Consider the following 22,998-nt stretch of genomic DNA (forward strand, 5'->3'; position numbering starts at 1 on the left):
TGCGTCCCCTCATGATTGTCTTTCTCTTTGTCACGGTGTTTTACACTGTAAAGTGTTTGAATCCACCTACTCTAAACAAAGGCAGATATTTAGATTCCAAAGCTGTAGATTAAGAGCTCAGTGCCTCGTTGCCTTCCTCAGGAACCATACATTGCCTACAGAATGGCGCAAGAAGTTCTGAGAAATTGGATTTTAACGTTGCCAATGATGACGATGAAACGCCTCGCGCAAATTTTTCAGCAGAAAAGACACTTACATTCTTCAGCCCTGAGTAGGCTTAGTAGATAGGGAATGACTTGCTTTCTTTAAGTTAAACCCATGTTTGAAACTGGGGACTTTTGATACGACATCGAGATCCTCTAAATTCCTCTTGTTAAAAAAGGTGGCTTTAATCGCTATCCCGAGTGTATAGGAGAAAAAAATACTCAACTACTTATAAGAATCATTTAGAAAATGAAAACATAAGTCAACCTGAGGACTTCTGTGACGACCTTGATAAAAGCTGTCGAAAGATCACATGAATTAAGTCACAGTATGAATAACGTCCTGTAATAAGGTAAAATGGGCGACTCTTTTAAGAAGAGAAACATGTCATGTATGCCCAACGTTTAGCTAATGTTTCCATAGAATATCAGTAAAATATGCAGTGAAATATCGATCTGCTTAATACGTGCAAAATAAGTTTTCTCTTATTCAACACTAAAAGTTTCTCTACATTAATCAAACGTGAAGAACGTTGTTGCTCAATTCAAAAGAAGAGACGAAAAAAAAGGGAAAAGTCACTCTTCTTCGAATATTGGAGATTTAATTAATCTAATCACCCATGAGAGCATGCGCAGTAAGGACTACCTTAAAGGTGAGTTACCATTTTTAATAGGCCATTATACAGTTGTGTATTTAGTTGCCAAGCCTTTGACTTGGAGTGAAACTGAAGGTGACCTTGTTGTGATAGAGACCAGTATCTAGTTAGCATGATAACAAAGTAATTTGCATTTGAAAAGCAGCAAGGTAAACAAGGTCAACCTTAGCCTCACTCCTGTTCAAAGGCTTAGCAACCTAGCATGCAACTGTAAAATGAACTATTGCCAAATTTCGATCATGTTTTTATTCTACCACATGACCACTTATAGGGGGAATTACTTTCATCATGTTTTTGGTAAAATTAATCACCTCTTAAATGTCTCAACGCTGGAAAATTGTAACGTTTAGTTTTAACTGTAACCTGTGGAACCGATCCAGAAATGTCCTTTTTCAAATAGTAGACGTCTTTGGTCTTCAGGGCCATAAATCTGCTGGTTCCTTTGGTGGGACTAATAAGTATACAATGCCTCTTCCCCTGCTGTTGCAATCTTTAATTCGACAAAAGAAAATGTATCAACCTTGGTGCATGCGTTTAATACAAACAAAGAACCAAGTCAATTTAAATAATGTCTAATCTAAAACCGTATGAACAAACTACATCCTGGGGGTGACCCATCCTTAACATAGCATTGCCACATTTCAATTTCGAGTCAAAGCTTCCCCAGTCTGGATCAGAGCTCAAATTCAACACCTATCAATGTATCACCTTTAATATATAAATAAATGTTGGCGTATATCTGGTTTTTAGTAAAGTCTTAAAAACAGACAAAAATGTGACCTCAGTAACGCTCCTTCTACCCAAGTAACAATTTGCACAGGACGTACCTGATTTCCTTGAGCAAGTGTGTCACTCCTGTCTCCAACTGCTGCACCGCATTCTGGGCATTCGCCTTCTACGTTACTGGGATGCCCGTTCGGACACTTGTGCCACAGTCCTTGATAGAAGTTGATTGGCCTGAAAATTTTAATTCGCTCTTCTGCAGGCAGACTTTCCAAACCACATTCTTCTCGGATCTCGTTTATTGTATCTTCAATGTGATCATAAGCTTCTTTCCCAAGCTTTTGGCCAGCGTCCAGCTTCCTGCCCAGTGTCTTCAGCCACTTTTCTTGGTCAGATGCGACAGTAATGGAACCTTCTTCGATTTTACACTGAATCACTCGAATGTTCAGCGAGAAACTCACACATACGAGTTCATCCCGTATATCAACCAGCCTCTGATAAGAAACTTGAAACTTCATTAGATCTTCTTCTAAATGATCAAGTGCTTCATCAATGTCTCTTGCTGCTTGTAAGAACATATCATCTGAGTGGCTTGCACTGGGTGGTGTTAGTACTCCATAACGAGTTTTTTTCAAAAGATCCAGCTTCATTCTCTCTCTTATCTTGTATATTTGGATCAGTATCTTCATCTGATTCTTAATTGTGCTTAGCTCGGCCATAGTTTTCCTTTGCTGTAGCCAACCCATCAAAATATCGTAACTTGAGGAGCTGAACATTTGCTCGTCATTGTGTTTTCTCTCCAATAAAGATTTCCGTTGCCGACTGATTTCGGGATACTTTCGTTTAAGAGAGAAAGCTACTGTTTTCAACTTTTTGGTCAACTGCTGATAGTTTTCCTCTTCCAGGTTCATTCGTGCTTTAATCTTTTCGATACTAGCCAACTTTTCTTTAACGATATCAGCATACCGGTAGCTAATCCTGATGGGAGTCTGGCAGATGGGGCATTGCTTCAATTTAATATCGTCACTTCCACTATCCTTGTCCATCCAGTAATCCATTGCTGTAACTTCAACCACGTGTTCACAGTCTGACAACTCAATGAATCTTGCATTTTTGTCTTGCTCAGTTCCAAAGTGCAACTGGGTAACTTCATCTTTATGGCAAATTCGGCACAACTTCGGGCAAGGTTCTCCGCAAATACCAATGCACGAGTGGCTACATCTAAGCTTCTTCCTGCATGACTCGTTACACCGAGGACGGTTGCATTTCTCGCCACAAAGCTTCGTACATTTGAAGTGAGGGCAAACCCAGGCACAGCGTTCCTAAAAATGATAAAGAACTACCATAAATGATAATGCTCAGAGGAACACATGACGGAAACTCAGGGAAACCCACGACGTATTTAGTAACGTGACTTGGGTACATTACCTAAAGTCACACCATCAAGCTAAATCGGCAGGAAGAAATTGCAGGCATCTAGGGTCGATTTTAAGGCTGTGTGCTAGGATCAGCAATGTCGATAGCGTAATGTTTTTGACAGAAAAGTAGAGATGGTAAGTTTTGAGCTCGGTGAAGAATTAAGAAAGATTTTTTTTTTCGACATTGCTGATCCTAGCAGTATGCAGGACGCGTGTCATTAGAACTTCGTAATAGACCCCGCTCACCGAAGAGTCTTTGTGGCTCAGTGGTAGAGCATCGGAGCGCAATCGGAGCGCTTATCCGAAGGTCTGAGGTTCGATTCCTCATGGGGACTCAGAACTTTTTCTTTGTCCCACGCTCGTGACAAGACGAAAAAACATCTATCTTAATTAAGAAACTATTAAAAATGTTATAAGCCTTAATCAGCTACCTTGGTTCAGAGAGGGAGATTTCAAATAAAATTACCTCATTTGCATACAGTTTTCATTGTACTCACCCTGCACGGTGCGCAAGCTTCCATACACTGTCTAGGACATCGGCTATGGTAACATCGATTTTCGCATTTCTCAGGACATGGCGGGCAGTTCGTTGTGCAAGGCTCTTTGCAGGGGTGAAGGCAAACCCTTCTTCTATCACATTCGGCCTCACAAGGAACGTGAATTCGTCCTTGCTTGCATTTGCGGCAGTTTCCAACGCAGGGGTGACCACAGTCCAAAGTTGCACGACAAGGCTCTTCGCATTGCGCATATTCTGAAACCTCCCAGCAAGGCTTTTCAATTTCATGACCACATTCAAATCTCTTCTTGACAATTTTCTCGCACTGGAAAAGTGCACATTCCTCCCAGCATTTTCCAGGGCACAGATGACGACATGGCAGATAGTTCCAACACTTCTTCTGGCACTTAAATGTCTCCACAGATATTCCGCATGGCACAAGTTGTTGGTGTCCACATTTAGGGATCTTCTTTTCCACTTCTACAGGGCACACTAGGCAAACCTCGCCAAAGTGGCACTTTTTGCTGCACTTAGTTTGATGCTCTGAACAGACCTCGGTTGAACAATCTTTCTGGCATTTGTACAGGGCATGGTCACTGTCATCAGGATGACACACCCTTGTGCAACTGTGACCGCAGGGAAGTCGAAACTTGCAAGGCAATGTACATCCACCCTCTGGTGCTGACTTGAAGTCGTCTGCAACCCTCGCGTGGATTTTTCGATCGGGGTGTTTACTGCAAACTAACTCTAATGCTTCCCCTATGGCATTATGATCTTTCATATCTTGGGCAATTCTCTTCCAAAGTTCACTTTTTTCAGCCAGCAAGGAGAAGTTGCCGATGCAATAAAAACCTTTCCGAGCTCGAGACAGGGCCACGCACACCCGATTCTTAACTGCAAGGAAGCCAATTTTCCTCTGCTTGTTAGATCTAACCAAGGAAAGCAGAATTATTTCATTCTCTTCGCCTTGAAAATTATCAACAGCCGTGACTCTCACTCCCTCAAATCTATCTTTCGGCATTGTCCTTTGTAGAGTGATAACTTGCCCAGTGTACATGGTCAACACCGTTATCTCATGTGGTGCGTACCCTTGCAGGATAAAATACTCGCAAAGTGCTGCGATGAATGTTGCTTCGTGTTTGTTTGAATGGCTCTTGAGTCTGTCATTGACTTCACTTTCATCTTCAAGGACCTGGTGATTTATGAAATAAATGTTTTTGGATACACCTTTCACATTTTCGTATTCATGAACTTCTTCATGATCTTGAAGATCATCGTAGATGAACCTCATAAGTCGCGCGATTTCAGGTCTCATTCGATGCTGAGTGTTGAGCTGGTAACACGTCATCCCACTATTTACCATTCTTTCGAACAAGGACACATCAAGATGATAGTCCTTCGCTAGAGTGTATACGGACGGGTTCGGTCTCAACTGCTGGTGATCACCAATCAAAATCAAATGCTGCGTGTTCTTAGTCAAGGACGTTATGATGTGAGCTTCAAGAACTTCTGCTGCTTCTTCAACGACGACTATTGTTGGTTTAATCTCTTCCAGTAGGGCGCGGTACTTTGCAGCTCCAGTTGTGGTCATTCCAATCACTACAGCATCTTTTAGGGCTTGCAATTCTCCCTGGGTTTTAATCTCTGTGAAGCGTTTACAGATGTCCTCGTATTGCTTATTCCTCTGTGAAATGTCTTCTTGGCAGTAAGATTGAAACAACCTGAGCCAAAACAAATACAGCCTCCAGCGGTCCTCGAAGGGAAGGTTCCAAACATTGTTAATCTTGGGAAGTTGGGTCACAGAGAGGGGTTGAAGCTTGGATTCTCCTGCGAGAACTTTCAAATGATCTTCCGAGAGATTGGTAGGGTACTGTTTTTCTCGCTCGGTGTTGTCCTGTTTTTTTAGAAGCTGGAACTGATTCTCACCTAGCAAGCGCTGGTTTTGAATAATTTCAGCATCTCTGTCTACTTCGATGTTATCTTCCATAACTTCATTAGCATCTTCACGGGAACTACCTTTGTCAGCAACGGACTCGGCGGTCGGAGTCTCATTCAATGAACTCCTCATTGTCACAAGGATCTGCTCCAGACCTAGCCAGTTTTCAAGAACTGATTTTCCTTGCAAGTTTAAAATGTTCTCTCTTGCCTTGAATTGGCCGAAGTGTTTCGGGCCGACATAGCTGTGCAGGTCTTCCAGTCTGAGGATATTTCGCTTGCTCCGCGCCAGTTTGCTACGTGCTCTTTGTATGGCGTCTTGGCATTTCGTCATTTCTTGCCTGACCCAGCGCTTGCTGTCGGAAGGCTGTGTGTGTTCTTGTAAGTTGTAGGCTTTGAGACTCTCCGAAGAACTTCTGCCTCCAACTCTTATAACTCCTGTTTGTTGGAATTTTAGTACTCCCTCCAGAAACTGATCCAGGGCATGGTTTGTGTAACAAACCATCAACATGGCGGACTTCTTTTCCTCGTTCCAGACATGCTTGTTGTCTAGAAGGGCTCTTACAATCTTTAAACCAACGTACGTCTTACCTAGAAGAAATTAGGTAAAGAAACATAATTAAACGATGAAAAAATATATATGTATAACTCAGATATAAGGGAAAATTACTAAATTAGTTATTGATCAGCGCCCTTGATAAGGGGGTGACCGGCTGGTGAGCGTTGGCCGACGTCATTGTGTCATGCTGCTCGGAGGCACATTGTCACAGTGCTAGCTCTCCGATGCCAGATGATAGGGTTTGAAGTATTTTAAAGTAATTAAAAAAAGTGATAGATTACCAATTGGATCACCATTAGTTTTAAATCGATTCTTGTGGCTTTAAAAACTCCAGCATGTATTGGAAAACACGCGTGAGGTTGGTCTACAAATTTCTTCTCTATATAAGTTATGGAAAGATATATTAGTGATCAAGTTGCTTCGACTCTCTGGCCAATAAAGCTCAATAAGCCTCAATATAGACCACTTTTTGACTTAAAAGGCACATTTCAAAATTAACACACTATTTACACTCCTTTCGAAAAATAACAGTTAAAATATTGGGTAAGCTACATTACTATTTACCGAGTGGTGGAGGTTGAGTTAACTTTACCTGTGCCTGGAGGACCTTGAATGACCGAGAACTCTTTCGTCAAGGCACCTTTTAACGCTTGAAATTGGGAATTGTTGAGTTTCACGTCATCGACGTCAGGCCATGTCTCAAAGTTGCAAATGACCACTTTGTCCGCGCCCTCGAGTACACTGAGAGTCTCTCTCAGGTCGTAACATACTTGGTTTTTGGATTTGAGGTACTGAGGAGGCTTGACATCGGGGTTACAATGGACCAAGTACTCTTGGAATGGAAACGTATCTGTGGTAATATACTTTAGCTGGTGCAGAATGGGTCGATAAGCCTCAAAATAAGCTGGTGATTCCACCATTACATACTTATCAAGCATTCTATGGGTACCCTCGAGGTCGTCGACAAATCGAATGTCCAGCTTTCCTGACCGAAGATCTTGTGGTTTCCGATTTGCTACCGTCGCAAACAGCATGGTTTTAAAATTATCCTTTGACAAGCAAAGGAATGATCCATACAGTAAGCGTTTCGAGTGCTCCCACGGTATCTTTTTGAGGTTTTTCATCACCAGACGAATGCTATGAACGACTCCAGCCATTGTATAACCGGTGTTCATAATTTCGACATTTTCATAAATGTTCAAGTCTTGCGATCGACTTTTCTTGGGGACCTTCTTCTTGATTTCTCTGATTCCCTCGCGCAGTGGAGCGACAAAATCTTCGCGAAGAAGGCGGAATTGAACATCCAAGTAATCATTTAGGTCTTTGTACTTCTCCGTTTGAGCAGTTCTGTTTCGTCGCAGAAAGGCCCTCTCCTCTGAATTAATTTCAGTCTCGCTTGGATAAATGGATATTTCTCTAAAGTCATTCGGTGGGGGTGGCTCCACTTCTTGAGGTTTCACTTTCGGCCATTTCGATGCTTGTTCTACTTCTCTCCCCTTCCTAATTTGCTCGCGTCTTTCAAGAAGAAGCGTTTCCACCTCTTTCTTGTATTTTTCAAACCCTTTTACGTCAATGTCGTTTATAACTCCACTGAGTTTATCAATAGGAACGTCGTGACAGAAGGAGTGGGGGAGTTTGGCAAGCCATTCCTTGAAAAAAGTTAACAAGCATTCCACCAGTAAAGAAAACTGATCTGAATTCATATCCTCTTTAATAAAAGGGAGATTTAAGATGTATTTTGGCAAATGAGTGGCCATAAGGGCGGATCCCTTGCAGATAGACATCACTTCAATCAGATTGTGGGTCATCATAGTATCACACATTTTGCCCAGGATTTCCACAAGCAGTGTCATCCAATCTTCTTTGATATCCTCAGCGTTTACCAACACTTCGAAGCTGTCGCGATACTTAAGGAGGGTCATTGCCATCTCTGACGGTTCCGTAGATCTTATCTCTTGCAGTTTTCGATAACCAAGATGCGGACCACTTTGCCTACCTTAGAGGTGATAATTATAGCAAATTTTAGAATAAACCAGCTTTCTCTTTTCTGTTCCAGTTACTTAACCCTTCAACTCCCAAGATCTGATCATTAATTCTCCCCTGTGGCTGCTACACATTTCCTTGCAAATTAATTATGAGTTTTTGGTGCTAGATCAAGATAGCAGCTTCTACCTGATAAGTTTGAATATTCTCATAACCTGTTTGCTGAATAATGTATGGATATTGTAGGGAGAAGTTTTATGTTAATCACTTCTGGGAGTTAAAGGGTTAATGGTTTCATGCAGCAAAGAAATTACGATTACTGTAATGCTATGTTTGTGAACTGTATACCTCTTGGATGATTAGGAATTTAAGAGGCTCTGCCCTTTGATCATTCAAAGAGAATTTAAAGCTCCAGCTCTTGATATACTAATCAAAGTTAGAAAGACTTGATGGGATCAATCAAGGTAAATCAACGTAATGTTGTAATTTATGCCCGTAAAAGTGTTTCTTACTTTTGAAGTAAAGTGAGATCACAGCTCTTGATTTCGTTGGAAATAAAATTTAACAACGCAAGTGTCACGCAATGTGTAATTCTTTTACGTTGAGATGTACTGTAGAGCTGCATTCGTCTTGGGGTTTTAAGCAATTTATGAAAGACTGTTTGCAATTGCAGATTTCCCGTGGAGAATTGAAATCACTGAGGCTAAAATTTGCGTATCTTATTTTAGTCCGCGTTCGTTAGATCAACATCGAAGTAGAAATTCCAAAATATTTTTCTGAGAACGACTCCTCAACTTTTAATTTTTTTTTCAACTGTGGATAGGCAGATGCACCAAAAATAGCGTTTTTTAACCGGTGTGTAATCAGTGTATTTCTTTCAATGTAAGATTCACCAAACAGAATTGTGTTTATATATACATTCGTATTTGAAAATATCATAATATCTGACACAGACACGACCCATCCATTACCTGTTTTTAGTCTCCTAATCAGAATAACCACAGCGGAAAAAAATTTGAAATTTCTGTTTGAATTTGGTTCTTCCTAATTCAGGGCTGACATCGAATGATGCATGAATTCCTAAAAATTTCTTTTGAATAATATCCTCATATCAAATCACACCGATTGGAAAGTACCGTGAGCTCTGCACGATCTACATTATTTTGTTCTTCTGGATGCTTACGTCAATTAAGAATTGTCGCAATACCATTTGAATCGACGATGAATGTAGTTTTTGTAAGATTCATTCATGTTGGTATCAGTTAAACACGTCTTAATTAGGAATCAAGAGAATAACTTAGGAGTCGCGGAGTAAATTCCTTAACAATTGCCCACTGAAACCTAAGAGAGAGTTAACGTCACGTAATCAAAAGCTCAGATCTACTGAACAAGATAGAACAATGTAAACTGGGCTAGTATGAGAAGAACTTCTCCTCTTTAAAGCGATCAATAACTAATCCTACCTTCTCCTGTATTTGGTGGTCTTCCTCTGCCTCGGCCTCTGCCTCCACTACCACCACGACCTCTTCTACCCACAAAATAATTTCTATCCATGACACAAGATATTCCTTCCGTCGTACAAATTATATCTACTGATGGAAAGCAACGCTCTTTAGATTAAGAATTGTCGCAATACCATTTGAATCGACGATGAATGTAGTTTTTGTAAGATTCATTCATGTTGGTATCAGTTAAACACGTCTTAATTAGGAATCAAGAGAATAACTTAGGAGTCGCGGAGTAAATTCCTTAACAATTGCCCACTGAAACCTAAGAGAGAGTTAACGTCACGTAATCAAAAGCTCAAATCTACTGAACAAGATAGAACAATGTAAACTGGGCTAGTATGAGAAGAACTTCTCCTCTTTAAAGCGATCAATAACTAATCCTACCTTCTCCTGTATTTGGTGGTCTTCCCCTGCCTCGGCCTCTGCCTCCACTACCACCACGACCTCTTCTACCCACAAAATAATCTCTATCCATGACACAAGATATTCCTTCCGTCGTACAAATTATATCTACTGATGGAAAGCAACGCTCTTTAGAAAGATCGTCAAAGTTTTACGATTTCGAAAGCAAAATAACTCGACAGCAAAGTATGTCGGCCATGTCGTTTGTCGTTTCGCGGAAAAGGAGGAAGTGGTGTTAGGAACGGTTACCAATGCAGAACGTGATGTGATTGGTCAATGTTCACAAAGCTGGCTGGGTAAGGCTCTACCGGATTTATCACACCGGGCGAAATTTTGTCATTGGATTCACGGAATGGAAGAGAAAACAAACTTCATGAAACAGAAAAAGATCCAAGGCTACAGGAATGCAATAAGAGTGAACAAATAAGAAAGTGATAGAGTCATACAGATTACCTGTCCTTCCATGCTTAAACCACCTCACAACCTTTGCTGAATTGTTTTGTGAGACCAAAACATCTTCAAGTTAACGTAATTGGCGCACACATAAATATTTTCGTGGACCAGTCCGTCGCGTTGTCGTCGGCTTCGGTCCATAACAAGGATCCGTGAACAGGATACAGCATTCTCCGGTCATCCAGCCTTTTTTAACTCTCTCGTAGAGGCCCTTAACGCAAATATAAAATCAACTTTTTCAAAGCAATTATATCAGTTTGACATCTCACTTCCGCCGGGAATGATTAAATAATGAAAATTTGCTAAATTCTTCCATTTCGTTAACCCCTGACCCAATAACCCTTTTTTTGTTCTCTTAAAAATGAAACGGACGCGTTCCTAGGACGATCCGTTGTCCATTCCAGTTTTTCGTATAGCTTTTCTTAGAAAGATAGGAATCTCATTAAAATCAGACGATTTTCCGAGAATTGGATTAGCGAAGTTATTATATGAGAAAGCAACATTTTTGAGGCTACTCAGCACTGGAAACCCATGGTATTTCTCCGTATACGGGAATCTGAACAAATGAAGATGAAAGCTGTCGTCCCCGGAGTCTAAATTTTAGATTTGGGATGCGTAATTAAGCGAGGTAAGGAAATATTAACCACTTTATTCTTCAGGTTTCACCGTTCAGCTACGAACTTTCAAATTTGCATACCGGTGAACTACTAGGTCCGTGAAATTCAGAAAGGAGAAAAGCTCCCGATCATAGATCATAGAAATGAATGAAAAAAATTCTCGATCAATCGAAGGTATTCCAGATCGAAATTTTGCGAGTGTCGTCAAAACTCCCCCGTTCATCTACGGCCAAGTTAAGTGAGTTAGCTCATAAAACTGATCGGCAATTGCAAGTCATTCTAAATCTAAATATTCCATTATTTGTTATATACAAACTGTTTTCTTTATATTGTTCTATTACATTCCAAGACTTTACTTAGGTTTTGTGACGTAGTTGAAATGATAATGTATGTGTCATAAGTCAGAACATTATGGGGCTTTTGGATTTTTGATTACAAACTGAGTGTTTTACTTTGTATTTCCCAATGTGTTCAGACAGATCTTTGTAATGCTATACCTCACCGTCATCACGCTTTTGTTGAGGGCCTTTCTCAGCACATGTTTTCCGACTTTGAAAACACAGAATGTTTGTTATTACGCCATGCCACCTGGCTGTCTAAATTTTATAGTGCGATCGAATTTGTTGGCATCTGCTAGCCAAAACGTTTCTATCATACGGGCTCCTAAAATATCGTGGGTCGCATTTCAGAGAAATTTATACAACTATCGAAGCTGCATCACAACGGGGCCCGTGCTGTCTAGCCAAGAAGCAAATCAAAATTAATAAAAAAGCTGAAACTGAAAACGTTGTTTTATCACAGAGCATTAGTAGCCAAAACCGTCAGTGCATCAAAATCTCAAGATATCTGAGGGACTTTGAACTTTCTACCTAATCGTTTCAAGTGCGGTAATCTTCGTTTCTTCAAATTCTATGGCAAATCTGTGAGAAAAGATCGACAAGCGCACCTGTTCTATTTCACGGGAATTTGGACTATACTGTGCTTAAGTTATTATGGATAAATTTATTCGAAGCACTAAACAAGGAAAATCCTCGTGGATTATTCAAGAACGAACAGACAGATTTTTATTTTAATCCAACGAAACATGTAAAGAATTTGTAAAAGTGCAGTTAATTAAGTTCTCTAATCTATTTCCATATGTTCGAGTCCTCACTTTCACTGATTCACTGATTTACTTCTACGTAAAATTATTCAGACCACTGATATCATCTTATTTTTAAAATTTCCAATTCACGTTATTATTGTAAATTTTTTTTTACAATAACCCACAACTTAAATCCGATATACTTTCTAAATACATTGATTTTTCTTTGGAAACCGTGATCTGTACTTAAGATCGAATGGTTCTTAAATTTTTAGGTTCAAATCGCTTATCTTTCCTTTTAGGCACCATGCCTTGGAAGAAGGGAAGACGAAAGAAAGATTCCAAAGGTAACCGAATACATGACCCTCTTACAAAATCTTTGAACGGACATCTTGTGCATAAACTTTTCGGTTCAAGCTCAAATTCTAGTTGTTTAGCTCTGTGATTTACAGACTTTAGATGGTGTCTTGGCATACACGGTTAAATTATCCAGAGGATTTGTCGGTGGGATTTTCTGTAGGTGGGTTAGGGAACACCGCACATGAACGGTATGGCCTTGAGAAAAACAGAAGCATATGTTTTTCACATTTCACAAACATTTTTTTTTTTTTGTAGAATACCCAAAGGCAAGTTGTCATTGCTACGCAAGTAGCACATAACTAACTGTTCTAACTGGAAAACTTAACCTCTATATGAAATAATAAATACCTTTCAAGAAGTACAAAACGCAAACGAGAATCAACAAGAGAGTAAAGTGGTAGCTCCTTGACCAACCCCTTTTTACACGAGCTAACATTTGTCATCCGCCCAAGTGTGAATTGCTACCTGCGAGTTAAATTAGGCCAGCAAGAAACTAAAAATGGAAAGAAGATCTTTACTCATAGCCATAACGAGGTGAAACGTCTCCATGAGTTTAACTTCTTTACTTATTTAGAGTCAGAGGAAACAGAACAAAGACCACCCTTCACTAAAACGCAAGAACCTCACCCCTTTGAACAAAGAGCAGGTGCATGTGGAACAATCGCCGATGAAATACCAGGTAAACGGATGGTAGTTAAGATTTTTGGTAGATGCCTTCGACCAGCTCGGTTGAAAATCATTATTCGTACCCACTTGCTGACTAGTTTCCCTGGCATGCAATTGCAATTAGCCCTCTAACAGTTACATAAGAATGTCGAAGTTTCTCAAATTTACAAATTTAACTTCATCCAATTTGTTTTTCTTCATGTTATGTGTTTGTGAGTGTGTATCATTTATTTATTGATTTTTTTCATTTTCAAAGTTGTCATTTCTTTACATTATTTTTTTGCTGTTGTTATTATTACCTGCTTTGACGGATGGCAACGACAAGGTGGTTGAATATCTGCAGATAACTTTACGTACTCAGGTTGTCCTATGCAGTTAGATGTAGTATCTTACGTTTCAATTGATTTTGATCGTTTGATTTTAGATGGCAACTCAAGGAATCTCGGACGAAGTCACAGAGGGTGGAACAGATCAAAACCTTGGGAAAATAAGAATGAAGGATTCAGGGGACGGTCTCGTGGAAAAGGGGGATTTAATCAAGGTACGTTAGGGGAGGGAGAGTAAAGTTCTAATGTTAACATAACGTGATGCCTCGAGCAAGTAGCGTCATGATTCTTATGATGCTCGTCAGATCGATGTTTTACAACACCAAATTCGTCATGGTTTTTTAATTTTCGTTTTATTAAAACACATTAACCTCCCCCCCCCCGTTCCCACTACTTTGCAAATGATGGGATAACTGATAACTTGAACATAACAAAATGATGCTTCTAAATTCCAATTTCTTACAATACAGAGATGATCAAAGCACAACGGCCAGGAAGAGTAAGAGACCAAAAGCCTCTGGCACAACACCAGACTCGTGGTAAGTTTTCTGGACAATTCTATTCCCTGGATCTGAAACCACTGAAGAATATGGATTCCATTGAGGTGGTCAGAATCTTGAATGAGAATATGGCACGTTTAAAGTATTTCTTAAGATCTGAAGAGGAAGATCACAACACTGACGAGTTTACCATGGATCTCACCTGCACGCTAGCAAATGCTTGCAGCGCGCCTCTAACTGAGTATAAGAACAAGATTCTAGCCTGCCTTAAAGGCTCAGTATTCTTAAGCTCCAAGATTCCACGTTTGTTAGATCGCATACAGGGGTCAACAACCTTGCACGGTCAGGAATCTCGTAAAAAACTTTTTCAGTGGCTGATTGTAGTGTTTGTGAAGTATTTGAGACATCTGCCAAGTTCCTATGCTGATTTGCCTTACGATCAGTTAAAACGAGCCCTAGAACACTCCAACATTGATGGAAAAGATGAGCTCCAAAACGATTTGCAGGATTTTAAGCATGCTAGAGACGACATCATAAGAGGTGAAAGGCAGAAGCAGGGCAAACGCTACATCAACAAGGCAGGGCAAAAGCCACCGAACGATTTCAGAGACATACCAGTTTGTCCCACTAGCAAAGAAATCAGAACGCAAGAGAGACCCTTCCTGCGAAAGAATATCACTAAAGGGAGGTATGACGATGCCGAGCACTACCTGGATGTGCAGTTTCGACTGCTGAGAGAGGATTTCCTCGAGCCACTAAGAGAAGGCATACCAGAAATTGTCCAAAATGTACCAAGAAGACAGCGGAAACAGCTGATGAGAAATTACCCGGGAGCAAAAATCGTCGCTAAGACTTTTACGCAGTCTGGTATAACGTACAAAGTACAATTTGATACTTCGAAGTTCGATACAAGAAAGTGGGCACACTCAAAACGTCTTATTTATGGCTCGTTCCTCTGTCTTTCCAAAGATAACTTTGAGACGATGCTTTTCGCCACGGTCTGTGACCGAGAACCATTTGAACTGGTAAAAGGAAGAATTGACATTCGCTTTATTGAAGGACAAGATGTCTTTGGAATAGAAAAATTGAAATGTGATTACCAAATGGTTGAGTCGCCCGCTTATTTTGAAGCGTATCGTCATGTTCTTACAGGTTTAAAGGAATTGGATGAAACCACTATGCCCTTCAAGAAATATCTGGTTGAATGCAGTGAAGAAGTCAATCCACCAGAGTATCTGAGGCGCGAGGATACTCAACATCCGGTGTGTTATGATCTTCGTTTGGCTTTGGATGTACCGGAGTTAGCAATCGCTAGTGCAGTGCCTATTCTGCAGTCTGAGGCGTGGCCCTCAGTTGAGATACTTCCCCTTAACAATTCGCAGCTCGAAGCCTTAAAAACTGCTCTTACAACAGAGTTTTCTGTAATTCAAGGCCCGCCTGGAACGGGGAAGACGTATGTTGGAGCCAAAATTGTGCGATGTTTACTTGATAACCGAGAAACCTGGGACCCCAAAGAAATTTCACCAATGCTCATGGTGTGTTATACTAATCATGCTTTAGATCAGTTCCTAGAGAAAGTGTTGGAATTTCTCCCCAAGAAGGAAATCATTCGTGTCGGAGGAAGATGCAAAAGTCAACAACTTGAGGAGTGTAACCTGAAGCTGTTTACTCGCAAATACAAGATGTATGCAAGACGAGTCGAGCTTAGAGAAATGGTTGACAGGAAATGTACTGAAACGACCCAGTGGAGAAAATTGCTCGCAAAAGCTGACACAGTCCTTTTAGAATTCGAAGACTTGGAAGAATTATTGAATGCAGAATACATAGAGCAGCTCTACAATGCCGTTTTCCCCCACAATGCTGCAAGCGAATGCCGAACACCAAGCAACACGTTCAAACTGTGGTTATGCAGTAACAAGCAGATGAACTCCTACAACCAACTGGCAAGGAGCAAGGAAAGTGAGGTGAACATCTGCGAAGAAATTTTAGTTCTCCCAGACAATGACGGAGGAAAAGATGATAGCGCACCTTATGATAACACATCATTGACAATGGCACTGGATTTCGAGCAAAGTAACAGCAAAAATCAACATACAGTTGGGAGCAGAAACTCGACACTGTCTTCAGTGTCTATCGCTGGAAACACTTCCCCGAAGAAACCTAATGAAACTGATGAATCCAATGCCTCAGATATATATCCCAAGATCGAAAAAGACTTCAGTTTAGCTCTGAGAGAATTCATGGAAACACCTCTTGAAGACACCATGCCAGAACGTATTTCAGGTCAGCACAGAGGCAAGTTGGCTGAATCAGGAGCTTTTCAAGCCATTTTAGACACGAACAATGCGCCAGTTTCGAAATCACTGAAGGAATCAAATGAAGAAGAAGACGTTCCTCAGGTTGAGAAGCCTCAAACTTTGACAGATAACAAGACAGAAAGTACCGAAGAAATAATGGACGTTTCTGAAGAGAAAATTGCAATAGAAAGAGAGGCTGATTTGATTCAAGATCAAAGACGCATTCATGGAGAAGAGGAATTTCTGCCGGTAATGGTGCGAAAGGCAGAAGAACTTAACAGTCAAAGCTATAATGAAGAGGAAGGGATTCTTGACCAGGAAGAGGGATGGGAAGTAGTAAACTACAGAAAGAAAGGAAAAAATCTCTTTGCGTGGAAGCCGGCCGGGAATGAGCATTCCAAAGAACGGATGGAAAACGCTTCAAATGCCGACGATGCTAATCAAACAAAGCCTTCAAAGAAAAAGAAAAAGAAAAAGAAAAATAAGAACAAGAAAACTATAGTCACAATAACAGCAGACTTAGGATCAATAAAAACGGATCTGGAAAAAGTAACGACGATGTCAAGCGATGAAGCGATGACCATTGAGAACATTTGGCTGCTATCCCCCTCAGATCGACTTCGACTGTACCTTTCCTGGGTAGAAAGCTACCGTGAACGCTACCGAGCAGAAATCAATAGAAGTGAGCAAGAATATCAACAACTTTGCCAACAATTCGAGGGAGTCAGATTTGAAGAGGAGGAAGAAGTCATGCGTCGTGCAACAGTTGTTGGTATGACAACTAGCGGTGCAGCACGGTATCACTCAGTGCTACAGAGAATTGCTCCCAAAATCGTTGTCATCGAAGAAGCAGCAGAGGTTATGGAAGCTCACATCATAACTTCTCTGTCGGCCAACACAAAACATACGATTCTCATAGGAGACCATAAGCAACTCCGTCCGAAGGCAACAGTCTACGAACTAGCCCAAAAATACAATCTTGAGATATCACTGTTCGAGAGAATGGTCATGAACAGTATGGATTGTAAGCGTCTGGCCATCCAACATCGTATGCGTCCTGAGATTGCTGAATTGACGAAGAGGATATATGATCACGAGATTGTCGACCATGAAACGGTGTGCGAGTTTGAAGACATCGTTGGTGTAGCAAGCAACCTGTTCTTTATTGACCATTGCAAGCATGAGAAACTGGAAGGTGGGCTGCAAAGTTACTCCAATTCCCACGAAGCTGACTTCTTGGTGGCTCTTTGCAAATACCTTCTAATTCACGGATACCAGCGAAGCCAAATAACAATTTTAACCATGTACACTGGCCAGTTGTTACTTCTTCAAGAAAAGATGCCGAAAAGAAATTTCGGAGGAGTTAGGGTCTGTGCAGTAGACAACTTTCAAGGTGAAGAAAATGACATCATCCTCCTATCATTAGTGAGAAGCAATTCAGAACGTAAGATTGGTTTCCTTGGGGAGTCAAACAGAATATGTGTCGCATTATCAAGAGCCCGAAAAGGATTTTACTGCATTGGAAATTTTAACCTGTTGAAAGGACAGTGTAAGCTGTGGAAAGAAATTTGTGATCATCTTCAAACAAAGAATGCTATCGACGAGTCACTGCCAATTGTTTGTAAGAAGCACAAAAATAAGACCAATGTTCGTTCTTCAAGTGACTTCGACATCATTGATGGAGGTTGCAAAATGCCTTGTGGTGACCGACTCAAATGTGGTCATTCTTGTGACAGACCATGCCATGCCTCTGACCTGGATCATAAAGACAGTCGATGTACCAAGGTGTGCCTCACGTCGTGCCCAAACGAACACAAATGTAAATACAAGTGTCATTATCCCAGAGAATGTCCTACGTGCCATATCATGGTGTTAAAGACAATCCCTCAATGTGGTCACAAACAATCAGTTCCCTGCAGCACTGATCCGGCAAAATTTTCTTGTCGAGAAAAATGCCAAAAAATCCTTCCTTGTGGACATGTAAAAACGCTTCTGTGTTTTCAAGATCCCCTTGTTGATAACCAATGTGAATGGATCTGTAGTAAGGTTCTGGATTGTGGTCATTCTTGTTTTATGAGATGTACGGACCCCTGTCGATGTAACACTGAAATTGAAGTTGTGCTTGAATGTGGACATAGAAAAAAGCTTCTATGTCATATGAAAGACAACCCACCAAACTGTACTGAGAGGTGCAACAGAGTTTTGACTTGTGGACACACTTGCTCCGGTGTTTGTTATGAGGACTGCAGAATAAGGAAATGTGCAACCATGGTTTACAAGACTCTTCCTTGTGGTCACGAAAAAATAGTCTTTTGTTCGCGAGATCCAATATCTGTTTTCTGTTCCGCTCCCTGTGAACGACGGCTCGATTGCGGACACAAGTGTTCCTCTGTGTGCGGGCTTCTCTGCATAGAGGTTCAGTGTCAAGTGTTGTGCCTAAAGGAGTGTGATGATGGTCATGCTTGCCCAAAACCGTGCCATTACGGTATTTCTTGCGGAAATTGCATGAAAATGGTTGATGTGATCATTCCAAAGTGCAAACACAGTACTAGGAAGTCTTGCCACGTAGATACAGCCACACTTGTCTGTGAAAAGCCATGTGAGAGAGATAAAGCCTGTGGACATCCATGTCTGGACATTTGTGGTGCAGACTGTGAAAACCGACCATGCAAGAAAAGGGTTGATGTTCGACTGTCATGTGGACACCAAAAGTCCATGCTGTGCAATGATGCAAAGAGTGGCACAGGGAATTTACAGTGCAACGAGATAGTCGAGAGAGAATTATGCTGCAAACACATTAAAGAACTTCCCTGTCACAAAAATCCTGATGAGTACAAATGCAAAGAGAAAGTCAAAGTAAAATTATCGTGTGGACATACGAAGTCTCTTGTTTGCTCAGTTGCAACCGGCAACCTACAAGATATTTTCTGCATGGTGAAGATGGAACGAAAGCTACCTTGCGGACACGAGGCAACGCTTCCGTGCTACAGAACGCCTGAAGAATATATCTGCGAGAAGGAAGTTGAAATTTCTCTTTCCTGTTCCCACAGGAAACTTGTGACATGCGCCAAGTTAAGACATGAACCTCGAAACGAATCCTGTGATACGACTGTAACAAGAAAACTAGCTTGTGGGCATGAAAAGGAGATGAAGTGCTCAGATAAACAACAGGAGACATTTTGTGAAGTTCCTTGTGAACGCTGTCTTCCATGCAAACACCCTTGTCCAGGAAAATGTGGCGAGAACTGCTCTGGTTTCAAATGTGCTGTGATAGTTCCTAAATTTCTGACCTGTGGATTTCACAAAATGAATTTTCCATGCTCTGAAGATGTTTTCAAGGTCGTCTGTGCAAATAGCTGCATCAAATATTTGTCTTGCGGACATAAATGTCCTGGTAAATGTTCTGAAGACTGTAATCTACTCAAATGCCAAAAGAAGGTACTCAAACGTATTAACTGTGCTGGTAACCATTCTATGAAAATGGCTTGTAGCGCCAACACCATAACTGCAACATGCCGAAAGCAATGCGAGAAAACTCTGGATTGTGGCCACCCATGTCCGGGGCTTTGCAGTGAAGACTGTGGAAACATGCAGTGTATGAGAAGAGTAGAAAAACGTTTTCCCTGCAATCACGAACAAGCACTTAAATGTCATGAAAGTAGGACTGCTACCTGTTCAGCACACTGTGGGCGTCGGAAGAGTTCATGCAAACATATATGTCAGGGAGTTTGCGGTCAAGACTGCTCCAAATATCCCTGTGGGGTGGTTGTGGTAAAAACACTGTCATGTGGTCATAAAGTTAAGATGCCTTGTAGCCAGAATGCTGATGAAGTAGAATGCCCTGCTCCATGTAAAGAATATTTGCCTTGTGGCCACCAGTGTTCAGGGACTTGTAGCGGTTGTCATCAACGGGATTCACACGAAATGTGCCAATACCCATGCCGTCGATTGCTTGTTTGCTCACATCGATGTAAAGCCAGGTGTGGTGAGCCTTGTCCTCCCTGTGACAGAAAATGTAGCCGAAGATGCCCTCATGCTATGTGTACTAATAACTGTTCGAAGCCGTGTAATTCGTGTAAACAACCCTGTACCTGGAGTTGCACTCATTACCAGTGTAATAGTCTTTGTGGAGAAGACTGCGACCGGCCTCGCTGTAATGCTCCCTGCCCGAAAAAACTATCTTGCCGCCACCCGTGCATCGGCTTATGCGGTGAAAACTGTCCTACTATCTGTCCTGTTTGTCACCCCAAAAAGTTCTCTTCTTTGTTAGCTGGTGGACGCGGTAAAAAAATGGAATCAGCAAGATTCCTACAGCTATGGGACTGCAATCATATTGTAGAGGTTAACGAGATGGACAGGTGGATGGACACGCACCCGGATGATGACGTTCAACTCATAAGAAGGTGTCCAAAATGCACCGTGGCAATAACATTCAGCTATCGTTACGGGAGAATTATCAAAAAGATGCTTACCGATGTTGAAGATGTAAAGAAGCAAGTACAAGAGGTTGAAAGGGAAGTAAAAAATTCAATCAGCCTCATTGAAAAGGATCTACTGCGTCTAAATTACACTGTTCGTCTTGCACGATCCATCCCATGGAATTGGAACCCCCTTACTTTGCGTGGAACGCCAGAACGCCGTGTTTCTTTAATTTTCACATTTAAGAACCATTTGATGATACTTAGGCAAGTACAGCAAGCGTATCCAGTGCTAGAAAATATTCGCAGACTTCAAGCAGGATCGCAAAACCAGGTTGATGAAGGGGGACTGTTAAAAGACATCGAAGACGCCTTTGGGCAGATCAAAGAATACCTTGAAAAACCACAACTGGATTTAAAAACGCTTAGTCAAGTTCATCAACAAACCAAAAAGATCTTTCTTTTCTGTCATGTTTTAGAGGCCCAGAGTAAGGCTCTGCAGCGGCGGATTCCTTTGTCCGACATGGGTAAAACTCGGCTGCGATCGGCTCGCGAGCGGTTTGCTTTGTTCCTTCAAGGGGAAGATAACTCTCTGGATATTGAATGGTTGGAAAAGATCGTCAGTGCGCTAAGAACTGAAGTAAAACTTCCTGTTCTGCAAGTTGAAGAAGCTCCAAGTTTTGCAAATTTTCCAGGGTATCAAAGAGACGTCTGGAACCTGTGTGGGCAGGGTCACATATATTACACGACTAGGATTGTGCGAGGCAATGAAGAGATTACGGTGGGAGGTGAAGGTTGCACTCAGTGTGCAGATGCTGACCATGAAGCAAGCTAACCGATAGACGGATGTAGAATAAAGGACATCCAGTAAATCTGAGTTCAGGTGTGTAATATTGTACAGCGGTTTACAAATAATCACCGTTTGAGCCGACCCAAATAGTTTGGCATAAAGAGATCAGGAAAAATATGCAGAAGTAATTGGAAGCGCTAGAACATTTACATTCTTTTCGTTGGGTTGAAACACCGTCTAGATGGTGACGATAATGTCGCACTCTGTTTATAGCTTATCTTGAACTTAAAAACAACCTTTATAAATACCGCAAGAAAAGTTGGATAACATCAAACAATATCGAACTAAAGAATTTCCTTTGGCCAGCTGACGTTGTGTGCGTGACTGACACGTTGCGTGACGTTGTGTGCGTGACTGGGATATCCCTGATGACGCAGAGAGTGAGATATCCTTAATACGAAACAGGGAAAGTACTTTAAGTGGACTGCTGCTTAAATCCGTTCCTTCAGCTTTCATGACGAGACTTGGAAAGGCTTGTGAATACCTCTGTTACCCGTAGATAATTAAGATCCGTTTTCAGTCTCCGTTTTGTTCCCCGTGAGGGCGACAGAACGTAAGAACATGTAGGTAACTTCTATTGACTGGTACGTAGGAAATGATTAGCTATTCCTTGAGCGATATCGTATTTGATCAATACTTGTCATGGAAATTATTTTTGTTACTTTCAAAATAATGTCTGGAGAGAAAATTTTGAAAGAAAAATATATTACACTATTTTTCTTGGATGCTTTCTAGTTTCCAAATGGCTTAGTTCAAAATTAAACTATGGATTGCAATTCTTATTTGGATGATGATTGCGAACATCGTGCGATTGCATTTCTTGTAAGAAAACAACAAAATTTTAATGTTAGCTTTCAAAATATACAAAGCACTACAACTATATCTTTAATCGAAGTTTTTAGAGGCTAGGCTAGGTCTATATTTACTTATAACCTTTAGTATGAAAATTAGCAGTATTCTTCACTACATCAGAGTTAACTGATAGGCACTGTACCTGATAGACTCCCCACTTAGGAGAACAGGTATCTACCTCTTGTCAAAGAGTATAAGGGGAGCATCAAAATGGGAACTTGTAATTTATGCCACCGAAATCATTATGCATCCTAACTGTCAGGACCCCTTGCGCCGAATTGAGGTTTTCTAATAACATAAAGATTAATTCATTTATTATTTGTCCTGCGGAGGCAATATTTGTTAATTGAAATTCTTAGTATAAGACAAGTTGGCCAATGGCCATCACAGTGCACTGAAGAATAAAAAGGATGACATCAAAAGAAACATACACGAGTACTATTGTGGTTAGTCTAGAAAGCTACTCTCAGGGGAATTTGATGACAAAGAAAATTGTTGACCACATCTCTTAACCCATCCAACCCCAGGACTGACCAAAAAGGAATTTCTCCTCACGATCGATACTTTTTCCAACAGAAAGGTGGTGAGAACATAGAAATCTATCAATTGGGGATATTGCTTGGCTCAACACCAATTTTGCAGGGGGTGAATATTATGATTATGCATGGCGGATAGTGTAAAGAATCGATAAT

General features: G+C 41.0%; 2 protein-coding genes across 2 annotated transcripts; one reads left to right on the forward strand and one right to left on the reverse strand.

Moving 5' to 3' along the window:
- Window positions 1-232: 232 nt before the first annotated feature.
- Window positions 233-9,612, reverse strand: LOC113665916 (NFX1-type zinc finger-containing protein 1). Its single transcript, XM_027181646.2, has 5 exons — window positions 9,437-9,612; window positions 6,583-7,986; window positions 3,498-6,022; window positions 1,687-2,904; window positions 233-1,349 (listed from the first exon to the last, which is right to left on the reverse strand). Exons 1-5 carry the CDS (start codon window positions 9,525-9,527, stop codon window positions 1,311-1,313), a joined length of 5,277 nt encoding a protein of 1,758 aa, XP_027037447.2. The 5' UTR covers window positions 9,528-9,612; the 3' UTR covers window positions 233-1,310.
- A 1,151-nt stretch (window positions 9,613-10,763) lies between these two features.
- Window positions 10,764-22,732, forward strand: LOC113665940 (uncharacterized). Its single transcript, XM_027181680.2, has 5 exons — window positions 10,764-10,964; window positions 12,340-12,384; window positions 12,972-13,076; window positions 13,488-13,604; window positions 13,860-22,732. The coding sequence occupies exons 2-5, from the start codon at window positions 12,345-12,347 to the stop codon at window positions 21,437-21,439; spliced, it is 7,842 nt and encodes a 2,613-aa protein (XP_027037481.2). The 5' UTR covers window positions 10,764-10,964; window positions 12,340-12,344; the 3' UTR covers window positions 21,440-22,732.
- The last annotated feature ends 266 nt before the right edge of the window (window positions 22,733-22,998 follow it).

Source organism: Pocillopora damicornis, chromosome 3 (genome assembly GCF_964200805.1).
Source record: "Pocillopora damicornis chromosome 3, jaPocDami1.2, whole genome shotgun sequence".
NCBI classification, from domain to species: Eukaryota; Metazoa; Cnidaria; class Anthozoa; order Scleractinia; family Pocilloporidae; genus Pocillopora; species Pocillopora damicornis.

Coding starts and splice junctions, on each gene's coding strand:
- LOC113665916 (XM_027181646.2), bottom strand. CDS start 9,527: ATGGATAGAAATTATTTTGTGGGTAGAAGAGGTCGTGGTGGTAGTGGA. Junction 2,905..3,497: donor AAGCTTGCGCACCGTGCAGG/GTGAGTACAATG, acceptor TATCATTTTTAG/GAACGCTGTGCCTGGGTTTG. Junction 1,350..1,686: donor CACTTGCTCAAGGAAATCAG/GTACGTCCTGTG, acceptor GTCGAATTAAAG/ATTGCAACAGCAGGGGAAGA.
- LOC113665940 (XM_027181680.2), top strand. CDS start 12,345: ATGCCTTGGAAGAAGGGAAGACGAAAGAAAGATTCCAAAG. Junction 12,385..12,971: donor ACGAAAGAAAGATTCCAAAG/GTAACCGAATAC, acceptor TTACTTATTTAG/AGTCAGAGGAAACAGAACAA. Junction 13,605..13,859: donor AAAAGGGGGATTTAATCAAG/GTACGTTAGGGG, acceptor CTTACAATACAG/AGATGATCAAAGCACAACGG.